The sequence below is a fragment of the Pezoporus flaviventris genome, unplaced genomic scaffold (genome assembly GCF_033815535.1).
Source record: "Pezoporus flaviventris isolate CSIRO_AGI_PZ_B2104156 unplaced genomic scaffold, CSIRO_AGI_Pfla_v1 ptg000219l, whole genome shotgun sequence".
NCBI classification, from domain to species: domain Eukaryota; kingdom Metazoa; phylum Chordata; class Aves; order Psittaciformes; family Psittacidae; genus Pezoporus; species Pezoporus flaviventris.
In genome coordinates, this window is record NW_026892767.1 from 405134 (window position 1) to 425577 (window position 20444).

General features: G+C 40.8%; 1 protein-coding gene across 1 annotated transcript in view; it reads left to right on the forward strand.

The window, feature by feature from the left end:
- Positions 1 to 20444, forward strand: part of LOC133262742 (ras GTPase-activating protein 1-like) — a 124475-nt gene that overhangs the window by 87365 nt on the left and 16666 nt on the right. Inside the window, exons 13-19 of the mRNA XM_061442189.1 lie at positions 2162 to 2239; positions 6998 to 7155; positions 7443 to 7519; positions 16933 to 17105; positions 17255 to 17414; positions 17582 to 17724; positions 18464 to 18579. Of these exons, the coding sequence (XP_061298173.1) occupies positions 2162 to 2239; positions 6998 to 7155; positions 7443 to 7519; positions 16933 to 17105; positions 17255 to 17414; positions 17582 to 17724; positions 18464 to 18579 (905 nt within the window). The remainder of the gene's footprint in view (positions 1 to 2161; positions 2240 to 6997; positions 7156 to 7442; positions 7520 to 16932; positions 17106 to 17254; positions 17415 to 17581; positions 17725 to 18463; positions 18580 to 20444) is intronic.

Here is a 20444-nt window from a genome sequence, read left to right on the forward strand (position 1 = left end):
GTGTTCTGCTTTTTTTTCCGGATTTTTCACTTGTTCAGGGGTGAAGATCCAAAGCAATGGAGAGGCCCACTGGCCTAGGTAGTTGCCTATCCAATCCCACACTCCCTGCCACTCATGACTGTCCAGCATCAAGGAAGATTTCTTGGTGGCATTCTTAAATAGGCATTTAACCTTAGACAAGACCCAAGCCTGACCCTGCTTAGCTTCTGAGATCATACAAGATTGGGTATTCTTGAGGTGGTATGGCCCTAGGTAAAACCTATGCAGTATATGCAGCAACAGGCGTATTCCCAGCAAAAGGAGCAGGGTGATTTCAAGGGTATTCAAAGCATATTCAAAATCTTGAAAATTTCAAAAATCTACTGTAAATAGCCTGGTGGGGGAGCAGAAGGTGTGAGAGGATGTCTCCTTCATAGGTTGGCCCTCCAAGGGGGGGAAAAAAGGTGCAATTTTTAACAGTTCTCATTACATGCCTCCCAAAGTATAGAGGTGATGGTCATGCTGACAATGCATACCAGATCAGTTTTACAATCAACAATTCTATTGTATTTCAGGCCATTATCATAAAGTACAGAGAAATAAGAACCTTACCATAGGCCCCAGAGTGGATGAACGCTAAATCAGCAAATATTGGCTGCAAGTAAAGTGTGACATAATAAAACTCTGAGACCAAGCACAACTTTGAGAGCAAATAAATCAACATTGTTATGACTGACTATTAATCCAAAACAGTGAATGCTTATGACAAATACTTTTTAACATGACACACTCTGGTCAGATCTGTCGTTATCTCAACCTTTTGATCCTCATGTTCGGTGTCATAAAGGACTGTCATGGTTTAAGCCCAGATGGTAACTCAGAACCATACAGCCATTTGCTCACTCCCCCCTGCTCCCAGCAAGATGGGGAGGAGAATATAAAGAATGTAAACCCCACAGGTTGAGATAAGAACAGTCCAATAACTAAAGTATAATACAAAATTTATAATAATAATAATAATAATAATAAGGGAAATAACAAGGGAAGGGAATATAAAATTAAAAAGGGAAGGGAAAAAAAACAACTGTAAACAGAAGTGATGCACAATACAATTGCTCACAACCCACCGACCGATACTCAGCCTGACCAAGCAGCGATCTGGGCCTTCTGGGTGACTCCCCCAGTTCATATACTGGGCATGACGTGCTGTGGTATGGAATACCCCTTTGGTTAGTTTGGGTCAGGTGTCCTGTCTTTGCTTCCTTCTGGCTTCTTGTGCCCCTCCTCCCTGGCAGAGCATGAGAGACTGAAAAGTCCTTGATCAGGGTAAGCATTACTTGGCAACAACTAAACCATCGGTATGTTAGCACTGTTCTCATACTGAAGTCGAAAACACAGCACTGCACCAGCTACTAAAAAAGAGAAAAGTAACTGTTACAGCTGAACCCAGGACAGACTCAAAATGGGCTTTTTTTCTTTAATGATTTTAAATTTTATTTTGAGATCAGGTAGCAGATCTTTGAGCACCCTTTATGAATGTTAGTCAGGGCCTGAATTTTGAGCTTCATAAGAGCTTACAAAATTTGAGGGGGGTGGGAAGTGAAAACATGAGAGTGAGGCTATAGTATTTCTTCCACTTTCCAAAGTATCTACTCTGTTTTATATCTTTGGGAGCCAAGAGAATGGGAGTGTAAGTTGTAGTTTTCAGGTTTTTTCTGTTAATGCTGCTTTGGTTTTTGTTTGAACCATATGGAGTAAACAACAACTGCAATATAAAAATAGAGGAGAGAATGATCAGAACAGTTGGACTTGTTGATTGTTATTTTCTCATAATTAACCAAGTCTTGCTTCATTTTATATACCATTTTTTATTTAATTCAATCTGACTAATCTGGAAAATTGATAAAGGTCACACTTTATATCCATTAGTAATGCTTGATATTTCTAAAAGAGAAACTTTCAAATTTGCAAATTTTTATTTAGTTTTTCTGAAAAAGATATGAATTTTGCTTTAGTATTCAAAATTTTCATACTTTGAATTCAATACAAGTTGGTTCTTTTTAAGCTAAAAAAGCAACTTCAGATATTTTAATGCATTATAATTTTATATTTTTTAGGCACATCTACTGCAAGAAGCTGAATCTGACTTTTTGTTACACTATTTTCTGCCTTTCTCTCTTAGGACTGGATGAAGGCTCTGCAGATATTTTGCAATTTAAGAAAAAACAGTCCAGGGATATCAAATAAACGTCTACGTCAGGTGAAGCAGATACTTGTTTCAAAATGATGATGATACATCTCAGAACTTCCCTTTCAACAATAGTAAATCCTTCATGTACTTTTTTTTTCTTGGATTTATGCAGTATCTTTGTAAAACCAAATGGAATGACTTCAACTTTATTATAATATCTATATACATAAGAACAAAATGTTTTTAGACAATTGGCAGATGCTTTGCTAGGTATTAATTTCTGACCACATTTGAGTAGATGTGTCAGGAATTCAGTATTTGTATTGTCTTAACTCTTACAGTTGACAGAATTATGTCACATGTAACCAAAATACTAGCATAACTAATATTATTCATTTTTCAGTGACAAATACATGCTAAACTGTGATTATGCTGTTATTTCTTTTGGTCTCTTGAGAGTGCTGTTGTGGCCAGAATTTCTTTCAGATATAAAGGACAGTTAGTCATAAATAGCTACATCAGCAATGATTGAAGAATAACAGGAGTCAAGAATCCCCTCTTTTGATGCTGTAAATGTTGGAAGTAGCTGTTTTATCAGTGTGTGGAAAAATGAATAAATTAATTTTTTTTTTAGGAAACACAAGATTATTCTGTGGTCAGCATTAAAGATGATTGATTGAATACTTTTGAAGAACCAAACTAAATTAGGTAAATTGATATATGAACTGGCAGAAGAAATTGGGAGACACAAAAGTGAAGCACCTACAGAGTGATCATCTGAACTAATTCTGTACTTTCAAAAGCAAAGAAATTGTTAGGCTGCATGAAGGAATAGAATAGAAAACAGGTTCTATTTAATATTTATGGTATTCTCATTTAATATACAGTTAATTTTGATCATCGTATATCAAAATGCATAAAGGAAATAAGAAAATTATTTTCATTATAGGACGGAATATGTAAAAGAATTTCCAAGTAAATAACTGCAGGAAGTATTGGACTATCTAGAGAGGTGAAAAGTATAAAAAGCATGAATGATCAAGGTAGATAAAGTGTATAAAGATCAAAAATTATACTTTCATGATTGTCTTACAGAAATCTTATCAGTTTCAGGGTGTCTTGAACTGTCCTTTGAAACTTCTGGTACTGAATAATTGTATTTAAATGGAATTTTGACCTGATCAAGTATGATATTTCCTGTATTTGTCTAAACTGACTTCAGTTGATACCAGTAGATATTTGATTAAGCTATGAATTGCATACAATTCAGAAATTTATAAAATAGTAGACTGTTTAAAATTTATTTAATATAAATGATTTCAGAGAATTCTCATTTTCTGGAAATTGATCTTCCAAGTGCTATTATTTTGAGAATCTATAGTACAGACTAATATCTTACTTTTAACAGGGAGAAAACAGTGTAGTGTGTTAAACAAGGGAATTTTATAGAATCATAGAATCATAGAATAGTTAGATTTGGAAAGGACCTTAAGATCATCCAATTCCAACCCCCCTGCCATGGGCAGGGACACCTCACACTAAACCATATCACCCAAGGCCACGTACAACCTGGTGTTGAACACTGCCAGGGATGGAGCATTCACAACCGCCCTGGGCAACCTATTCCAGTGTCTCACCACCCTAATAGGAAAGAATTTCTTCCTTATATCCAGTCTAAACTTCCCCTGTTTAAGTTTTAACCCATTACACCTTGTCCTATCACTACAGTCCCTAAAGAAGAGTCCCTCTCCAGCATCCTTGTAGGCCCCCTTCAGATACTGGAAGGCTCCTATGAGGGCTCAATGCAGCCTTCTTCAAGCTGAACAGCCCTAACTTTCTCAGCCTGTCTTCATACTTGAGGTGCTCCAGTTCCCTGATCATCCTCGTGGCCCTTCTCTGGACTTGTTCCAACAGTTCCATGTCCTTTTTATGTTGAGGACACCAGAACTGCACACAATACTCCAGGTGAGGTCTCACTAAAGCAGAGTAAATGGCAGGATCACCTCCCTCGACCTGCTGGTCACGCTCCTTTTGATGAAGCCGAGGATACGGTTGGCTTTCTGGGCTGTAAGCACACACTGCTGGCTCATGTTCATTTTCTCATCAACCAACACCCCCAAGTCCTTCTCCGCAGGGCTGCTCTAAATCTCTTCTTTGCCCAACCTGTAGCTGTGCCTGGGATTGCTCCGACCCAGGTGTAGGACCTTGCACTTCTCATGGTTAAACTTCATGAGGCTGGCATCAACCCACCTCATAAGCGTGTCAAGGTCCCTCTGGATGGCATTCCTTCCCTCTAGGCTATCAACTGAACCACACAGCTTGGTGTCATTGGCAAAATTGCTGAGGTTGCACTCAATCCCACTGTCCATGTCACCGACTAAGATGTTAAACAAGACCGGTCACAAAACCAATCCCTGAGGGACACCCCTCATTACTGGTCTCCAGCTGGACATTGAGCCATTGATCACAACTCTTTATGTGCGGCCATCCAGCCAGTTCTTTATCCACCAAGTGGTCCATCCATCAAATTGATGTCGCTCCAATTTAGAGACAAGGATGTCATGTGGGAGAGTGTCAAACGCTTTACAGAATTCCAGGTAGATGACATCAACTGCTCTACCCCTGTCCATCAGTTCTGTAGCCCCATCATAGAAGGACACCAAATTGGTCAGGCAGGATTTCCCCTTAGTGAAGCTATGCTGACTGTCACCAAGCACCTTGTTTTTTTTCATGTGTCTTAGCATGCCTTCCAGGAGATTCTGCTCCACGATTTTGCCAGGCACAGAGGTGAGACTGACTGGTCTGTAATTCCCCAGGTCATTCATTTTCCCCTTCTTGAAAATGAGGGTTATATTTCCCTTTTTCCAGTCATTGGGAACTTCACGTGACTGCCATGATTTCTCAAATATGATGGCCAGCGGCTTAGCAACTTCATTCGCCAGCTCCTTCAGGACCCGCGGATGGATTTCATCAGGCCCCATGGACTTGTGCACGTTCAAATTTTAAGATGGTCTCGACCCAGATCCTCTCCTACTGTGGGCCTAAGGTCTTCATTCTCACAGTCCCTGCATCTGCTTTCCAAGACTTGGGTGGTGTGCTCAGAGCCTTTGCCAGTGAAGACTGAGGCAAAGAAGTAATTCAGAACCTCAGCCTTCTCCAAATCCTGTGTAGCCAGTTCTCCCGAGAGCTTCCTGAGGGGGCCTACGTTCTCCCTAGTCTGTTTTTTATTTGCTATGTACCTGTAGAATCCCTTCCTGTTATCCTTAACATCCCTAGCCAAGTTTAATTCTAACTGGGCCTTAGCTTTCCTAACCTGGTCCCTAGCTTCCCGGACAACATCCCTGAACTCTTCCCAAGCTGCCTGTCCTTGCCTCCACTTTTTATAAGCCTCTTTTTTCATTTTCCTCAGCAGCTCCCTATTCATCCAAGGAGGTCTTCTGGCCCTCCTGCTTCACTTCCTTCTAGTTGGGATGCAACACTCCTGAGTTTGTAGCAGGTCATCCTTGAATATCAACCAAGAATCTTGGGCCCCCCTGCCCTCTAGAGCTATATTCCATGGAACCTTACTAAGCAGGTTCCTGAAGAGGCCAGAGTCTGCTCTTTTGAAGTCCAGGGCAGTGAGCTTGCTGCATGTTCTTCTCACTGTCCTGAGGATCTCAAATTCGACCATCTCGTGGTCGCTGCATCCAAGGCTGCCCTGGAGCGTCACATTTCCAACGAGCCCTTCCCTGTTGGTGAGCACAAGGTCAAGCATGGCACCTCTCCTTGTCAGCTCCTCTATTACTTGCAGAAGGAAGTTTTTGTTATGTAATCTACTGTTCTTTACAATGGAATAGAATATTTCAGTTGGAAAGGGCCTACAGTGATCATCTAGTCCAACTGTCTGACCACTACAAGGCTGACCAAAAGTTAAAGCATAATATTAAGGGCACTGTCCAAATGCCTCTTAAGCACTGACAGGCTTGGGGCATCCACCTCCTCTCTAGGAAGCCTGTTCCAGTGTTTGACAGCCCTGTTGGTAATGATATGCTTCCTAATGTCAAGTCTGAACGTCCCCTGACACAGCTATGAACCATTCCAATGCATCCTGCCACCGGATACCAAGGAGAAGAGATCAGCACCTCCCTCTCCACTTCCCCTCCTCAGGAAGCTGTAGAGTGCAATGATATCACTCTTCAGCCTCCTTTTCTCCAAACTGGACAAACCCAGGGTCCTCAGTCATTCATAGGACATGCTTTGTTGCCCTCCTCTGGACGCATTAATGTAATTTTTAAAACATGGTGTCCACCACTGCACACAGTACTCAAGGGGAGGCCACACCAACACTAAATACAGGAGGATCATCACCTCTTTTGACCAGCTGGTCATACTGTGATGCACCCCAGGATACAGTTTGCCCTCTTGGCTGCCATGGCACACTGCTGACTCATACTGAGCCTAATCTGTTATGAAAGCACCAAATATGGCATTGTGTTTGGAGTTGCCCATGTCTCTTACTCAAAATACGAGTCTTTGACTTCAGTAGAATTTTCTATACATAGAAAAGATTGTACTTGCAAATCTTAATGTCTCGTAGTGATGGTCTTGAAAGTAAAAAATGAATTAAAATTATGGTTCTGGAAGTTTACTTTCACGTTATTTGAGTTGCTCTTAAGTTGTCACTGGTGCCTCTTAAAATCTTGTTCCATTATTCCTGTTCCCTGCTCTTTCTATTAGGAAATTATATTTTGTATTTAATATTTATACCTTAACATTAAGTCTTCACATAGAGGGAAATTCCATTCTTTCTTTAAAAATAAAAAGATTAATTTTGTGTATTTTCTTTAGGTCAGCAGTCTTATTTTACATGTAGAAGAAGCTCATACGCTCCCAGTAAAACATTTTACTAATCCATATTGTAACATCTACCTGAACAGTGTCCAGGTAGCAAAAACACATATCAGGGAAGGGCAGAACCCTGTGTGGTCAGAAGAATTTGTCTTTGAGTAAGTCTTAATATTATTGAATTACTGAATTTCACTTGAAAATTGCATTTCATTTAAGATTCTTTATGCTGTACTGTTTTGCATATGCTTTTAAAAATATTGTATGCATGGTTATATAGCAGCCATAAATGCATGGGTAGAATCTTATGTATGCATGTAAGTAAGTATCTTTGTTAATATAATTGTCTTTGGCTGATCATGAGAACTCAGTATTGAAATAACTTTAGAATAAGTTTAAATGTTGGCCAAGTTTAGTATTAATTGAGGCTTTCTGTCTTTTCCTCTAGTGATCTTTCATCTGATATTAATAGCTTTGAGATAAGTCTTAGCAACAAAACAAAGAAAAGTAAAGATACAGATATACGTAAGTATTTTTTCTGTAAAAGATGCATATATATTGCAACAATTTCATTGCTCTTGTCAAACACTGTCACAAGAAAATTGAGTATATTCTGTGATTACCATACAGCTGTATTAGTATGATTTGGATATCTGTTACTGACAGTAATGTTTTTACAATAAGAACCTGCATGTTTTTTAGTAGTAGAAGGCACAGTAATACAATTCTGTGTACCTGATTGCTTTTATAAATCTATTCCAGTAAGCCTGTTATGTTATACTGTGACCATGTTTACCCACCCCCCCACCCCCCCCCAAAAAAAAAAAAAAGAGAATCTTTCAGGACTAATCTGCTCCATGTAATGTTACATTCCACTAAGTTTATTTCTTTAATCTGTTTTAAGACCAGCTGTGTGGGATTAACTTTGTCCCTTTCAGGTTTGTTTTGGGGTTTTTTTTCTTTTTTTCTTCCAGTGAGAAAGAGGGGGGAAAGGTACTTTCATCACTTAAAATTGAATAAATAGAAATCATAGAATAGTTAGGGTTGGAAAGGACCTTAATATTATCTAGTTCCAACCAGGGAAATCACACCCTAAACTATGTCACCCAAGACTCCATCCAACCTGGCCTTGAACACTGCCAGGGATGAAGCATTCACAACTTCCTTGGGCAACCTGTTTCAGTGCCTCACCACCCTCACAGTAAAGAATTTCTTCCTTATATCTAACCTAAACTTCCCCTGTTTAAGTCTGAACCTGTTACCCTTTGTCCTATCACTACAGCCCCTAATGAAGAATCCCTCTCCAGCATCCTCATATGGCCCCTTCTGATACTCGACGGCTGCTATGAGGTCTCCATGCAGCCTTCTCTTCTCCTGGCTGAACAGCCCCAACTTTCTCAGCCTGTCTTCATATGGGATGTGTTCCAGCCCCCTTACCATCCTCATGGTCCTCCTCTGGACTTGTTCCAACAGCTCCATCCCCTTCTTATGTTGAACACACCAGAACTGTACACAATACTCCAAGTGGGGTCTCACAAGAGCAGAGTAGATGGGCAGGATCACCTTCTTTGACCTGCTGGTCACGCTCCTTTTGATGCAGCCCAGGATACAGTTGGCTTTCTGGGCTGCAAGTGCACACTTCTGGCTCATGTTAAATTTCTCATCAACCAACACCCCCAACTCCTTCTCTTCAGGGCTACTCTGAATCTCTTCTCTGCCCAACCTGTAGATGTGCCTGGGATTGCCCTGACCCAGGTGCAGGACTTTGCACCTGGCTTGGTTGAAGTTCATGAGGTTGGCATTGGCCCACTTTTCAAGTGTGTCCAGATCCCTCTGGATGGCATCCCTTCCCTCCAGTGTATCATCAACTGAACCACATAACTTAATGTTGTAGGCAAACTTCAATTCCACTGTCCATGTCACCGACAAAGATGTTGAACAAGATTGGTCCCAACACTGACCTCTGAGGGACACCACTCTTTGCCAGTCTCCAATTGGACATTGATCCATTGACACAACTATTTGCGTGTGGACATCCAGCCAGTGTGACATCTTGACAGTCTGTAGAACAAAATTTGCCTCAGTCCTCTGTCATCCTGTTCTCCCCCCCATTCTATCTGATCTGTGTTCTCAAGAGCTTACTGTCCTGGGTTCAGCTGTAACTGTCAGTTTTTTCTCCTTCTTAGTAGCTGGTGCAGTACTGTTTTTTTGACTTTAGCCTGAGAACAACTCTGATTGATAACACACTGATGTTTTTAGTTTTTGCTAAGTAACGTTTCCTCTGATCAAGGACTTTTAGTCTTATTCTCTGCCAGGGAGAAGGGGTGCAAGAAGCCAGAAGGAAACAAAGACAGGACACCTGACCCAAAATAACCAAAGGGGTATTCCATACCACAGCATGTCATGCCCAGTATATGAACTGGGGGGAGTTACCCAGAAGGCCCAGATCGCTGCTTGGGTCAGGCTGGGTATCAGTCAGCAGGTGGTGAGCAATTGTATTCTCTCCCCTTGTTGTTTCCCTTATCATTATTATTATTGGTGGTAACAGTTGTAGTTTTGCATTATACCTTAGTTACTGGACTGTTCTTATCTCAACCTGTGGGATTTACATTCTTTTGATTCTCCTCCCCATCCCTCCAGGAACAGGGGGTGAGAAGGGGGGGAGTGAGTGAGTGGGTGTGTGCCCAGTTACCAGCTGGGCTTAAACCATGAGTTACTTTCCTTGTTCAGCTGTTTTGCTTCTATTTTTCTATTATAGCAAAGTACCAGCAAGATGGTAAGACATATCAGTTTTCCAAAAAAAAAAACCCCAACAAAAGCCCCACAAACCCCCAAAATTGACCCAAACCAAAAAAATTCTCCCCCAAAACCCCACACCTGTATTCTGAGCCACACAATGTTGTTTTCTTTGCTTTAAAGGTATTTCATTTCCCACCATACTTGTCATTTAACTTCAGCCCTTTGCCTCCTTTCTATTGCCTGCAATGCAGACACACACCCCACCCCTCCCCCACCCAAGATTTGTTCCAAGTACTTTTCTGTTGTTTTCAGACCTGTCCCAAAGCCTGGTACAGTATTTATAATCTTTTGCTCTTGGCTTTGGTTTGCAGGTGTTGTGTTACTGGCCTGTGTCCTGGGTTCAGCAGTAGCAGTCATGTTTCTCCTTCTTGGTAGCTGGTGCAGTGCAGTGTTTTGACTTTCGGCCTGGGAACAGAACTGATAGCGATGTTTTGGTTTGGCCAAGGACTTTGTGAGCCTCATGCTCTGCCAGGGAGGAGGGGAAGCCGGGAGGAAGCAGAGACAGGACACCTGACCCAAACTGACCAAAGAGGTATTCCATACCACAGCACATCATGCCCAGGATGTAACTGGGAGTTAGCCGGAAGGGCTGGTTGACTGCAGGGTTGGAGGAGGTATCGGTCGGAGCTTGGTCAGGCTGGGGGGGCAAGTTATCGGTTGGTTGGTGCTGAGGTGTTGTATTCTCTTCCCTTGTTATTTCCTTTATCATTGTTATTATTGGTGGTAGCAGTAGTGATTTGTGTTATACCTTAGTTACTAAACTGTTCTTATCTCAACCCGTGGGAGTTGCATTCTTTTCGATTCTCCTCTCCGTCCCTCTGGGAGTAGGGGGAGGGAAAGAAAGGGGGAAGTGAGCGAACGAATTACCTGACTGGGTTTAAGCCACAACAGCCTGTTATAGAATCATACAATAGTTAGGGTTGGAAAGGACCTTAAGATCATCTAGTTCCACCCCCCCGCCTTTGCCTCTTTCTCTTTTGTTCCTCTCAGAGATTTGTAGGGAAACCTTGACCAAAGTTAGAATTACTTCTAAGACTGAATGCTCTTGCAGAACTGTCATGGTTTAAACCCAGTCAGGCAACTCGTTCACTCACTCCCCCCCACCTTCTTTCCCTCCCCCTACTCCCAGAGGGATGGAGAAGAGAATCGAAAGAATGCAACTCCCACGGGTTGAGATAAGAACAGTTTAGTAACTAAGGTATAACACAAATCACTACTGCTACCACCAATGATAATAATGATAAAGGAAATAACAAGGGAAGAGAATACAACACCTCACCACCAGCTGACCAATAACTTGCCCCCCCCCCAGCCCGACCAAGCACCGACCGATACCTCCTCCAACCCCGCAGTCTACCAGCCCTTCTGGCTAACTCCCAGTTACATCCTGGGCATGACATGCTGTGGTATGGAATGCCTCTTTGGCTAGCTTGGGTCAGGTGTCCTGTCTCTGCTTCCTCTCGGCTTTCCCTCCTCCCTGGCAGAGCATGAGGCTCACAAAGTCCTTGGCCAAACAAAACATCATTGTTATCAGCTCTGTTCCCGAGCCGAAAGTCAAAACACAGCACTGCACCAGCTACGAAGAAGGAGAAAAATGACTGCTACTGCTGAACCCAGGACAAGAACCTAATTAAATTTCAAAACTCTTGCCCTTTCCTCTGACTAAAAATTTCTACATAGCAGAAGGAAAAAAGATATATATTGTTTGACAGACTGTCACGTTCGGTGGACTGTATGTGCTGGGCTCAGATCTCACAGGGTGAAATTAAGACACAAACAAGGTCAAATGTCCAAAGAATGCAATTTGTTACCTAAAATGATTGTAACATACAAAAGAAGGAAAAGAGAAGAAGAAAAAGAGGAAGAGTAGGAAAGGAAAGGATAGAAGCAGTATATCGATAGATTTGCAGAGAGTCAAATATTTACCACCACGGAGTCGTACAGTGTCTTCCAACTAACAGGTGGTCGTGCAGTCCTTTATGCCATGTTGTATCCAGATGTCAATCAGATAGCTGTTACCCCCAGCTTTGTGTAATTAGTCAGGGTTGCATCTGTGAATGATGTGTTTCAGCAGGTTTCCTATCTGCTGACCATACAGTTTGTTTCCTGCAGGGGTGTTCCAGTCTGCTTTTTGTTTCTTGCAAGGGCATTCCATTCTGCTTGTCAGAAGTGAAGATTTCTTCCTTGTGCAAGGATGCACAGCTGAATCAACAGCTGAACCCACAAGTTGTTTCAGAAAACACTGAAGTCTCTTTCTTAGGGGTCTCACCACAACTGATACAATTCATAGTTCACGGAGAGCAATGGTTGAGACAAATACCTGTATATCATTCTTGCTACACAGACAAAAGGACTTTCTAATTGCAGTTGTGACCTTGGTTTTGCACAGTTTTATTCATTTGAGCTAGAAAATTCTTTATCTGGGCCAAAGCTTTGCTTAGTAAAAGAACTCTTTAAGTGATAATTCATGAATGGAATACTTCAGTAACTCCTTTTAAAGCATTTTTATAGTTTCCTTCTCCCTGTCCAGATTATGGAGATCGTGCACGCTACCTTTAGATGTATCCAACTGGTGGAAGATTATAGATTGTTTCTTTATCTAGGTCAAGAGGATTGGCAACATTTTCCTGATTATGGTTAGGTAGACTCTTAGAGCATAGCCTAACAATCCTTTCATTTTGGGATAAGGATTAGACCATATCAATTTGAATTAACAAGCATCTCTGCCTACATCCCCATCCCTATTAAATATTTGAAGGATATGGGGAATAAAATTGAGATAAAAGAGACCTTATTCAACTTGCCTGGGTGCTGTGTTGTGTAAACCTTTGCCACCTCCAAAACCAAATAAAATAGGTTGATTACCTATCTGAACATTTCTCCTTTGTAGCCACAGTTATTAAATGTGGATTGCTTTGAAGTGGGAGTAATGTGAGGCTCATCTTCCCAGCTAACCCATTGTTGTGGTTTAAGCCCAGCCAGTAACTCAGAAACACACAGACGCTCGCTCTCTCCCCCACTTCTTCTTCTCCCTGCTCCTGGAGGGATGGGGAGGAGAATCAAAAGAATGTAACACCCACAGGTTGAGATAAGAACAGTCCAGAAACTAATGTATAATATAAAACTACTACTGCTACCAACAATTATAATAATGATAAAGGAAATAACAAGGAGAGAGAATATAAAAATAAAAGGGGAAAAGGGAAAGAAAGCAAACACAAGTGATGCACAATACAATGGCTCACCACCCACCAACCGATACCCAGCCTGACCTGAGCAGCAATCTAGCCCTTCTGGGTAACTCCCCCCAGTTTATATACTGGGCATGACATACTGTGGTATGGAATACCCCTTTGGCTACTTTTGGTCAGTTGTCCTGTTTCTGCTTCCACCTGGCTTCCCCTCCTCCCTGGCAGAACATAAGACTGAAGAAGTCCTTGGTTGGAGTAAACATTACTTAGCAACAACTAAAAACATTGGTGTTATCAGAGTTGAAAGTCAAAAACATAGCACTGCACCAGCTACTAAGAAGGAGAAAAATGACTGCTACTACTGAACCCATGACACCCATTAAGTCAATTTTCCTGCTTACTTTTCTGTCATATAAAGCAGAATGACAGCTGAAAAATCTTGTATCAGATTCACTGCTTTCTCTTCTATTGTAACACAAAATTAAATACCCAAATTATGCAAGCATAAGGGCTATTTCTTTCAGTATTTGTGGTGGGTTGACTTCGGCTGCCTGCCAGGTGCCCACCAAGTCCCTGTTCTCAGTGGGATGGGGAAGAAGATAAGATTAAAAACTTGTGTGTCAAGCAAAAGGCAGCTTAATAAAGAAAAGCAGAGGCTGCATGTGGAAGCAAAGGAAAACAAGAAGATTTATTCTCTACTTCCCATCAGCAGGTGATGTCCAGCCACTTCCTGGGGAGTAGGGCCTCAGTAAGCACAGCAGTTGCTTTCGAAGACAAGCACTTTAATAATGAATGCCCCATCTCCTCATTTCTCTTAACTTTTATTGCTGAGCAGACATCATATGGTATGGAATATCCCTTTGGTCAGTTTGGGTCAGCTGTCCTGGCTATGTCCCTTCCCAACCTCTTTCCCACCCCCAGCTTGCTGGCCTTTGAGGAGTAGGGTTGGAGAGACAGCCTTGATGCTGTATGAGCACTACTCAGCAGTAGCCACAACTGGTTTGTTATCAGCACGTTCTAGCTACAAATAAAGGGCACAGCACTATGAGGGCTGATATGAGGAAAGTCAACTCCATCCCAGCCAGACCCAGTATGAGTGTTTAAAAATATTTCTTTAGTTTTTAAGTCTTTCACTTTGAAATTTGCCTATATGAGTATTCATTCCGTTACTGGTTTTGTATTTTTGTTTTTAAAAGATATTTCAAATATTCATAAATTATACTAAATATTTTAGCATGAGTTCTACTTGTTTTCTTTGTTTCTCTAACAGTTTTTTAATAAATTATTTGAATAAATATATAAATATTGCTCAGGGGAAAAAAAAAATGTAAAATCTCTGGAATATATCGCTAGATTTCATAAGCTACTGAAAATTTGAATGCTGAAATGTGATCAGTTAAATCAGTAACTGTTTCAGGGCAGTTCCATATGGGGTTCAGCTGGAGTGGAAATACTGGTTTGGTTTTGCACCAGGATAGTTGGCTAATTCCAGATTAATACCCATTGAAAAAGAAAATATTTTTATACTAGAGGCGGTCACCTCATGCAGGCAAGTCCGTAGAGCAAAATCACAGAACTGTTTGGGTTGGAAGGGACCTTAAAAGATCATCTAGTTTCAACCCCCCTGCCATGGTCAGGGACATTCTCTACTAGACCAGGTTGCTCAAAGCCCCATCTAACCTGACTTTGAGCTCTTCCAGGGATGTGGCATCCACAACTTCTCTGGGCTACCAGCTCCAGTGCTTCACCACCCTCACAGTAAAGAATTTCTTCCTAATATCTAATCTAACTCTACTCTCTTTCAGTTTAAAGCCATTACCCCCCCAATCTATCACTACACTCCCTGATAAAGAGTCCCTCCTCATCTATCCTGTAGGTCCCCTTTAAGCCTTTATATACTGGAAGGCTGCTATAAAGTCTCCCTGGAGACTTCTTCAGGCTAAGCAACCCCAACTCTCTCAGCCTGTCTTCATAGGAGGGGTGCTCTAGCCCTCTGATCATCATCATGGCCCTCCTCTGGATGAACACCAACAGGTTTACATCCTTCTTATGTTGGGGGCCCCACAGCTGAATGCAGTACTACAGATGGGGTCTCGTGAGAACAGAGTACAGGGGGAGAATCTCCTCCCTTAGCCTGCTTGCCATGCTGCTTTTGATACAGCCCAGGATTGACTTTCTGGGCTGCGAGTGCACATTACCTCCGTCTCGCCTTTCAAGCAGTTTGTGTTTGCAGTAGTGCCACAGCTTGTTTTTGAAGTTGTTATTTGAGAATATGCAGCTGGAGAAAAGATATTGCACTGTACTACACATTTATCACTTCTGGGGCACTGGGAAATAAGCCTACTATGGCAGGTTATAGACTTGGTTCCCATACTCTCCAGGAAATATGCACTGAACACATTAAGTGCAAAGTATGTAAACACTCCCGTAGACATGGGTGGACTTTGGACAAAGGGGAAAAACTATGAAGCCTGTCAGGCACGTATTAATGATAGTAACAACATACTGTCTACCAACACTAGGTACCAAAAATAAGATGCTGACAGCCACTTCTTTGAAGGACAAAGTGTAAGAGGTTGTAGTCCTCAACAGATCCTCACTGCTTAGTAAATGGATTGTGCTAACATACCAGCTGTGACTGGAAAAGCCAGGATTTAGTATGTCCATGTATTGAGCAATTTCTTCTTTGTCAGCATTTAGATAGGCTTTTATTCTGATTCAGTAGTTGTAAATGTTTTTAGGGTTTTTGAGGGAGTGGATGATTTTGGCTGGTTCTGGTTAGGTTCAACAAAGGCTTCAATGTAAGCTGAAGTTCATTTCCATTCTGACAAAAAATGTAAATTTGATTTCAAGTTATAAGTATTAATCATCAAAATACAAACTAAATATTAATCCCTAAGCTTTATTTGCAAATAAACCATTAAGAAACCTCAGTCTTACCTTTTTTTTGTGCTAGTGTTCATCATATAAAATTCTTGGATCAGGGTTGTTGTGTATAGATCTTAACAGTCCTTGCAAAGATGGGATCAACTATTGATTTTTTTCTGTATAGTTGTTATTCTATCATAATGTTCTAGACTGCAAAGTATAATCCTTAAATTCTTATCCAATGACAGTCTCTTATTGAACATAGCCTGATAGTTTGATATATGTTGCTAAATAGCAGAAAGTGTTTCTTTAAAGTCTTTGAATATAAATTATAGTAACAAACATTCTGCAGTCCAGGTATTGATATTTCTGTTTTGATATTTTAAGTTCAAAGCAAGATTATAGTATTTATATTATTGCTAGTAAGTGCTACTCTATAACCATGGGAAAATTAAATCATCAGGTTATTTTGAATCCTGTACCTTGCTCTTCCTGTCAGTGAGATATATGCCTTATATTCACGAGCAAAACAAGAATGTTGTTTTGTTGCACAGTCAAGGACATGAGAGCTTTGCTCATAAGAAATATTTTGGGAAAGTCAGTTGATTATCTGGTCTAAAGACAGTCTAATCCACACTTGTGATAAGTAGTAGATGATGATGAATTTGTTTATCCACTGGGAATTTTTTTTTATACAGTTTGTATAAACTGTTGCAGCCTTAATCTGGGAGTTTCTAAGTATTAAAGAAATACATCTGGTGACATTTGGGAAAGATGTAGTAATGCTAATAATAAAACTACAAATAGTAACTTTGTTAATAACCACCCCTAACTATTCTATGATTCTATGATCTCTGTGTATTCATTATTTACACCATGCTTTATATTTCAGCTTCAGTTTTCAGAAGTCTGAAACCATTTAAGAGATAATCTGTCAATATACTTCATGGCACAAATTTTGATTCTTTTTATTAATATTCTTGCTGAAACAAGGTGACATGCTGAAAACAGACTTTTTTATTCAATAATAGCATTGTTTTCCTGAACATAACCTACTTAACTATGCTTTTTTTCCTAAAGTTTTTATGCGTTGCAAATTAAGCCGATTACAGAAAGGACATACAACAGACGAGTGGTTTCAGCTCAGTTCCTATATACCACTGAAGGGTACTGAGCCAGGTTCTTTGCGTGTTCGAGCACGATATTCTATGGAGAAGATCATGCCAGAAGAGGAGTACAGTGAGTTTAAAGAGGTATTAAATTTGTTTCCTCAGTTTTTCTGTCAAAATTCATTTTCTTTGTTGATTGAGATTTCAATAACACTAATAAATGTTGCTAAGTAGTATTTGTAGTGACTGTTATGTTAGGACACATTTCTGAACATTATTCCTGTTTTTTTCAGCTTATACTCCAGAAAGAGATGCATGTAGTCTATGCCTTATCACATGTTTGTGGACAGGATAGAACACTGTTGGCTGGCATTTTATTGAAGATTTTTCTTCATGAAAAGCTTGAGTCACTATTGTTACGAACACTAAATGACAGGGAAATAAGCATGGAAGGTACTGTTCCAATTGCACTAACATTTACTGAAGTTCTGGGAAAGGCTCCTACATCTTTGTTTCTTTTTCCTTCCTTAATTACATCTTATATCAAACTATGAACACAGCGTGTTTTTTCCTCTGCTTTTTGTTCTCATTTTCCCAACTTTTTGCTTTATTTTTTTCAGATGAAGCTGCTACTTTGTTTCGTGCCACCACTTTAGCAAGTACACTAATGGAGCAATATATGAAAACCACGGCAACACGTTTTGTTCACCATGCACTGAAAGACAGTATATTAAAGATAATGGAGAGCAAGCAGTCCTGTGAGGTGATACCTTGAAATATTTTGATTTGTTTTGATTTGTTGAAATGATGATCTACCTATTCTTTGCTTTGGAAGCATTTATTAATCCTTCAGAAATAATTTCATTAATGGAACTGGATGATTATGATTTTTTTCTAAATGTTAGCTTGAACAATGTTCATAGCATCACTTTTAAATACATGTTTAAAATCAAATTTCTTTAAATTATGTGTTTATTCTTTAGCAATTGTAGGTTCTTTTGTAGCAGATACTGAATGGTCTACCCTAAATAACTTGTGTTAAGCTCCAGATATACTAAAGTCAATGTCTGAACTTAGTTTCATTTTAAAACTCCCTTACCTTAAGTACTTGTGTTAGAACCTATATTTATTTCTAAAATGACCCTCCTAACTTCTGTTCCACTTGAACTTAATCATGGAAAGGTGGGGGGAGGGTGTCCTCAGAAGACTAGATTATAAGATATGAAAATATATGTACTTAAAAAAAGAGGGGCAGTTATGGATAGTGTTAAATGTCTGTGCTGTTAAAATCAGTGCACTAGAACTTAAAAACATTGCTTTTTCACATTAGTTTCCTGGCTAGCCCTTGAAGCAGATTTGTATTTTCTGTGCAGTTCTGAGATTTGTACAGCAGTAGAAGATTTAATTTATTTTGAAATAGCATCGGGTGTCTAATATTATAAAATTATGCATGTAGTTCTATTCAAGAGAAGAAACTTAGTATTTTTTCCTTTTGGTTTTAGTTAAATCCCTCAAAATTAGAAAAAAATGAAGATGTAAACATTAATTTGGCACATCTACTCAGTATACTTTCAGAATTGTTGGAGAAAATATTCATGGCTGCAGAGATACTACCTCCGTAAGTTTGAAATCTGTTCAAATTTGCACTTGAAAATTCCTGTTTGTGTGATTTACATTGCACCATAAAATGGTGGTCTTATTGGTTTATCTTATACTAAGCAGTCTTAAGACTAATTTCTTTAGGGATGTTCTATGTACAGAGAAAAAAAAAACAAACACCAAAAACCCAAAACATCAACACTTGAATGAATTGTGCTTTTTGCACGTGTGGTGGGTTGACATTGTCTGGATGCCAGGTGCCCACCAAAGATGCTCTATCACTCCCCTCCTTACCTGGACAGGGGATAGAAAACATAATGAAAAGCTCATGGGTTGAGATACGGACAGGGGGAGATCGCTCACCAATTACTGTCATGGGCAAAGCAAGCTAATGGGAATTAATTTGGGGAAATTAGTTTAATTTATTGCAAATCAAATTGGAGTAGGGTAATGAGAAATAAGAACAAATCTTAAAACACCTTCCCCCCACTCCTCCCTTCTTCGTCGTCTCACCTTCACTCCCAATTTTCTCTACCTCTTCCCTGCCCCAAGTGGTGCAGGGGGACAGGAAATGGGGGTTGTGGTCAGTTCATCACATGTTGTCACTGCCGCTCCTTCCTCCTCACATTCTTCCCCTGCTCCAGTGTGTGGTCCCTCCCATGGGAGACTGTTCTTCATGAACTTCTCCAGTGTGGGTCCTTCCCACAGTCTGCACTTCTTCACGAACTGCTCCAGCGTGGGTTCTTTCCACAGGGTGCAGTCCTTTGGGAACAGACTGCTCCAGCATGTGTCCCCCACAGGGCCACAGGGCCTGGAAGAAAACCTGCCCCAGCATGGGCTTCTCTCTCCATTGGATCACAGGTCCTGCCAGGAGCCTGCTCCAGCATGGGCTGATCCTCCTTCTGATCCTAATGAAGGGAGTTCTGGTTTGCAGTCACAGGAGTTGGATAATTAATGCTCCAACAAAGAAGGAGGGGATCCTTCCTCTGGCCAGTCAGAGGAAAGGGACAACCAGGTTTATTAGACTGTGTGGATTCATCAGACCCATGGGAATATAAGGCTTTGGTGGACATGGGTGCACAGTGTACCCTAATGCCATTAGGGTCCAAGGGGGTAGAACCCATCTGATTTCTGAAGTGACAAGGGGATCCCAGCAGTTACCTGTGTTGAAGGCTGTGATGAGCCTTACAGGGGACAAGTAGCAGAAGCACCCTATTGTGATTGGCCTGGAGGCTCCATGTATCTTTGGCATAAACTATTTCAGGACAGGCTACTTCAAGAACCCAAAAAGGTGGGCCTTTGTTGTAGCAGCCATGGATTCAGAGAAGATTAAACAGCTGTCTACCTTGCCCAACCTCTTGCAGGACCCTTTCTGTTGTGAGGTTGCTGTAGGTTAAAGAGCAGCAGGTGTTAACTGCTACCATAACATTGAACCAGCAGTAATATCACAACAACCAAGACTCTCTGGTTCCCCTCCATGAACTGGAGAGTCAAGGAATGATCAGCAAGACTCAATCACCATTGAATAGTTCCATATAGCCTGCAAAAGTCTGATGGAGGGTGGAGACTAACAGTGGACTATTGTAGCCTGAATGAAATCATGTCATGGTTGAGTGTAGCTGTACTGAATATGGAGGAACTCCAGTATGAGCTGGAGCCGAAGTGACTGGTAAGTCCATACCAGAGCAGGTAAACCCCCAAAGGGACTGCAGCCCATGGAGGATTCATGCTGGAGCAGGGGGCAAGGGGAGGAGTTCATTGCAATGTTAAACTCTATAGCCTGGTCCAAAAAGACCAGGGGTGAAGACTGTAATGGATATGTTTAAATGATGATTTGAGTTGTATGCTATAAGAAATACTATAACAGGGACCACCTGAACTAAT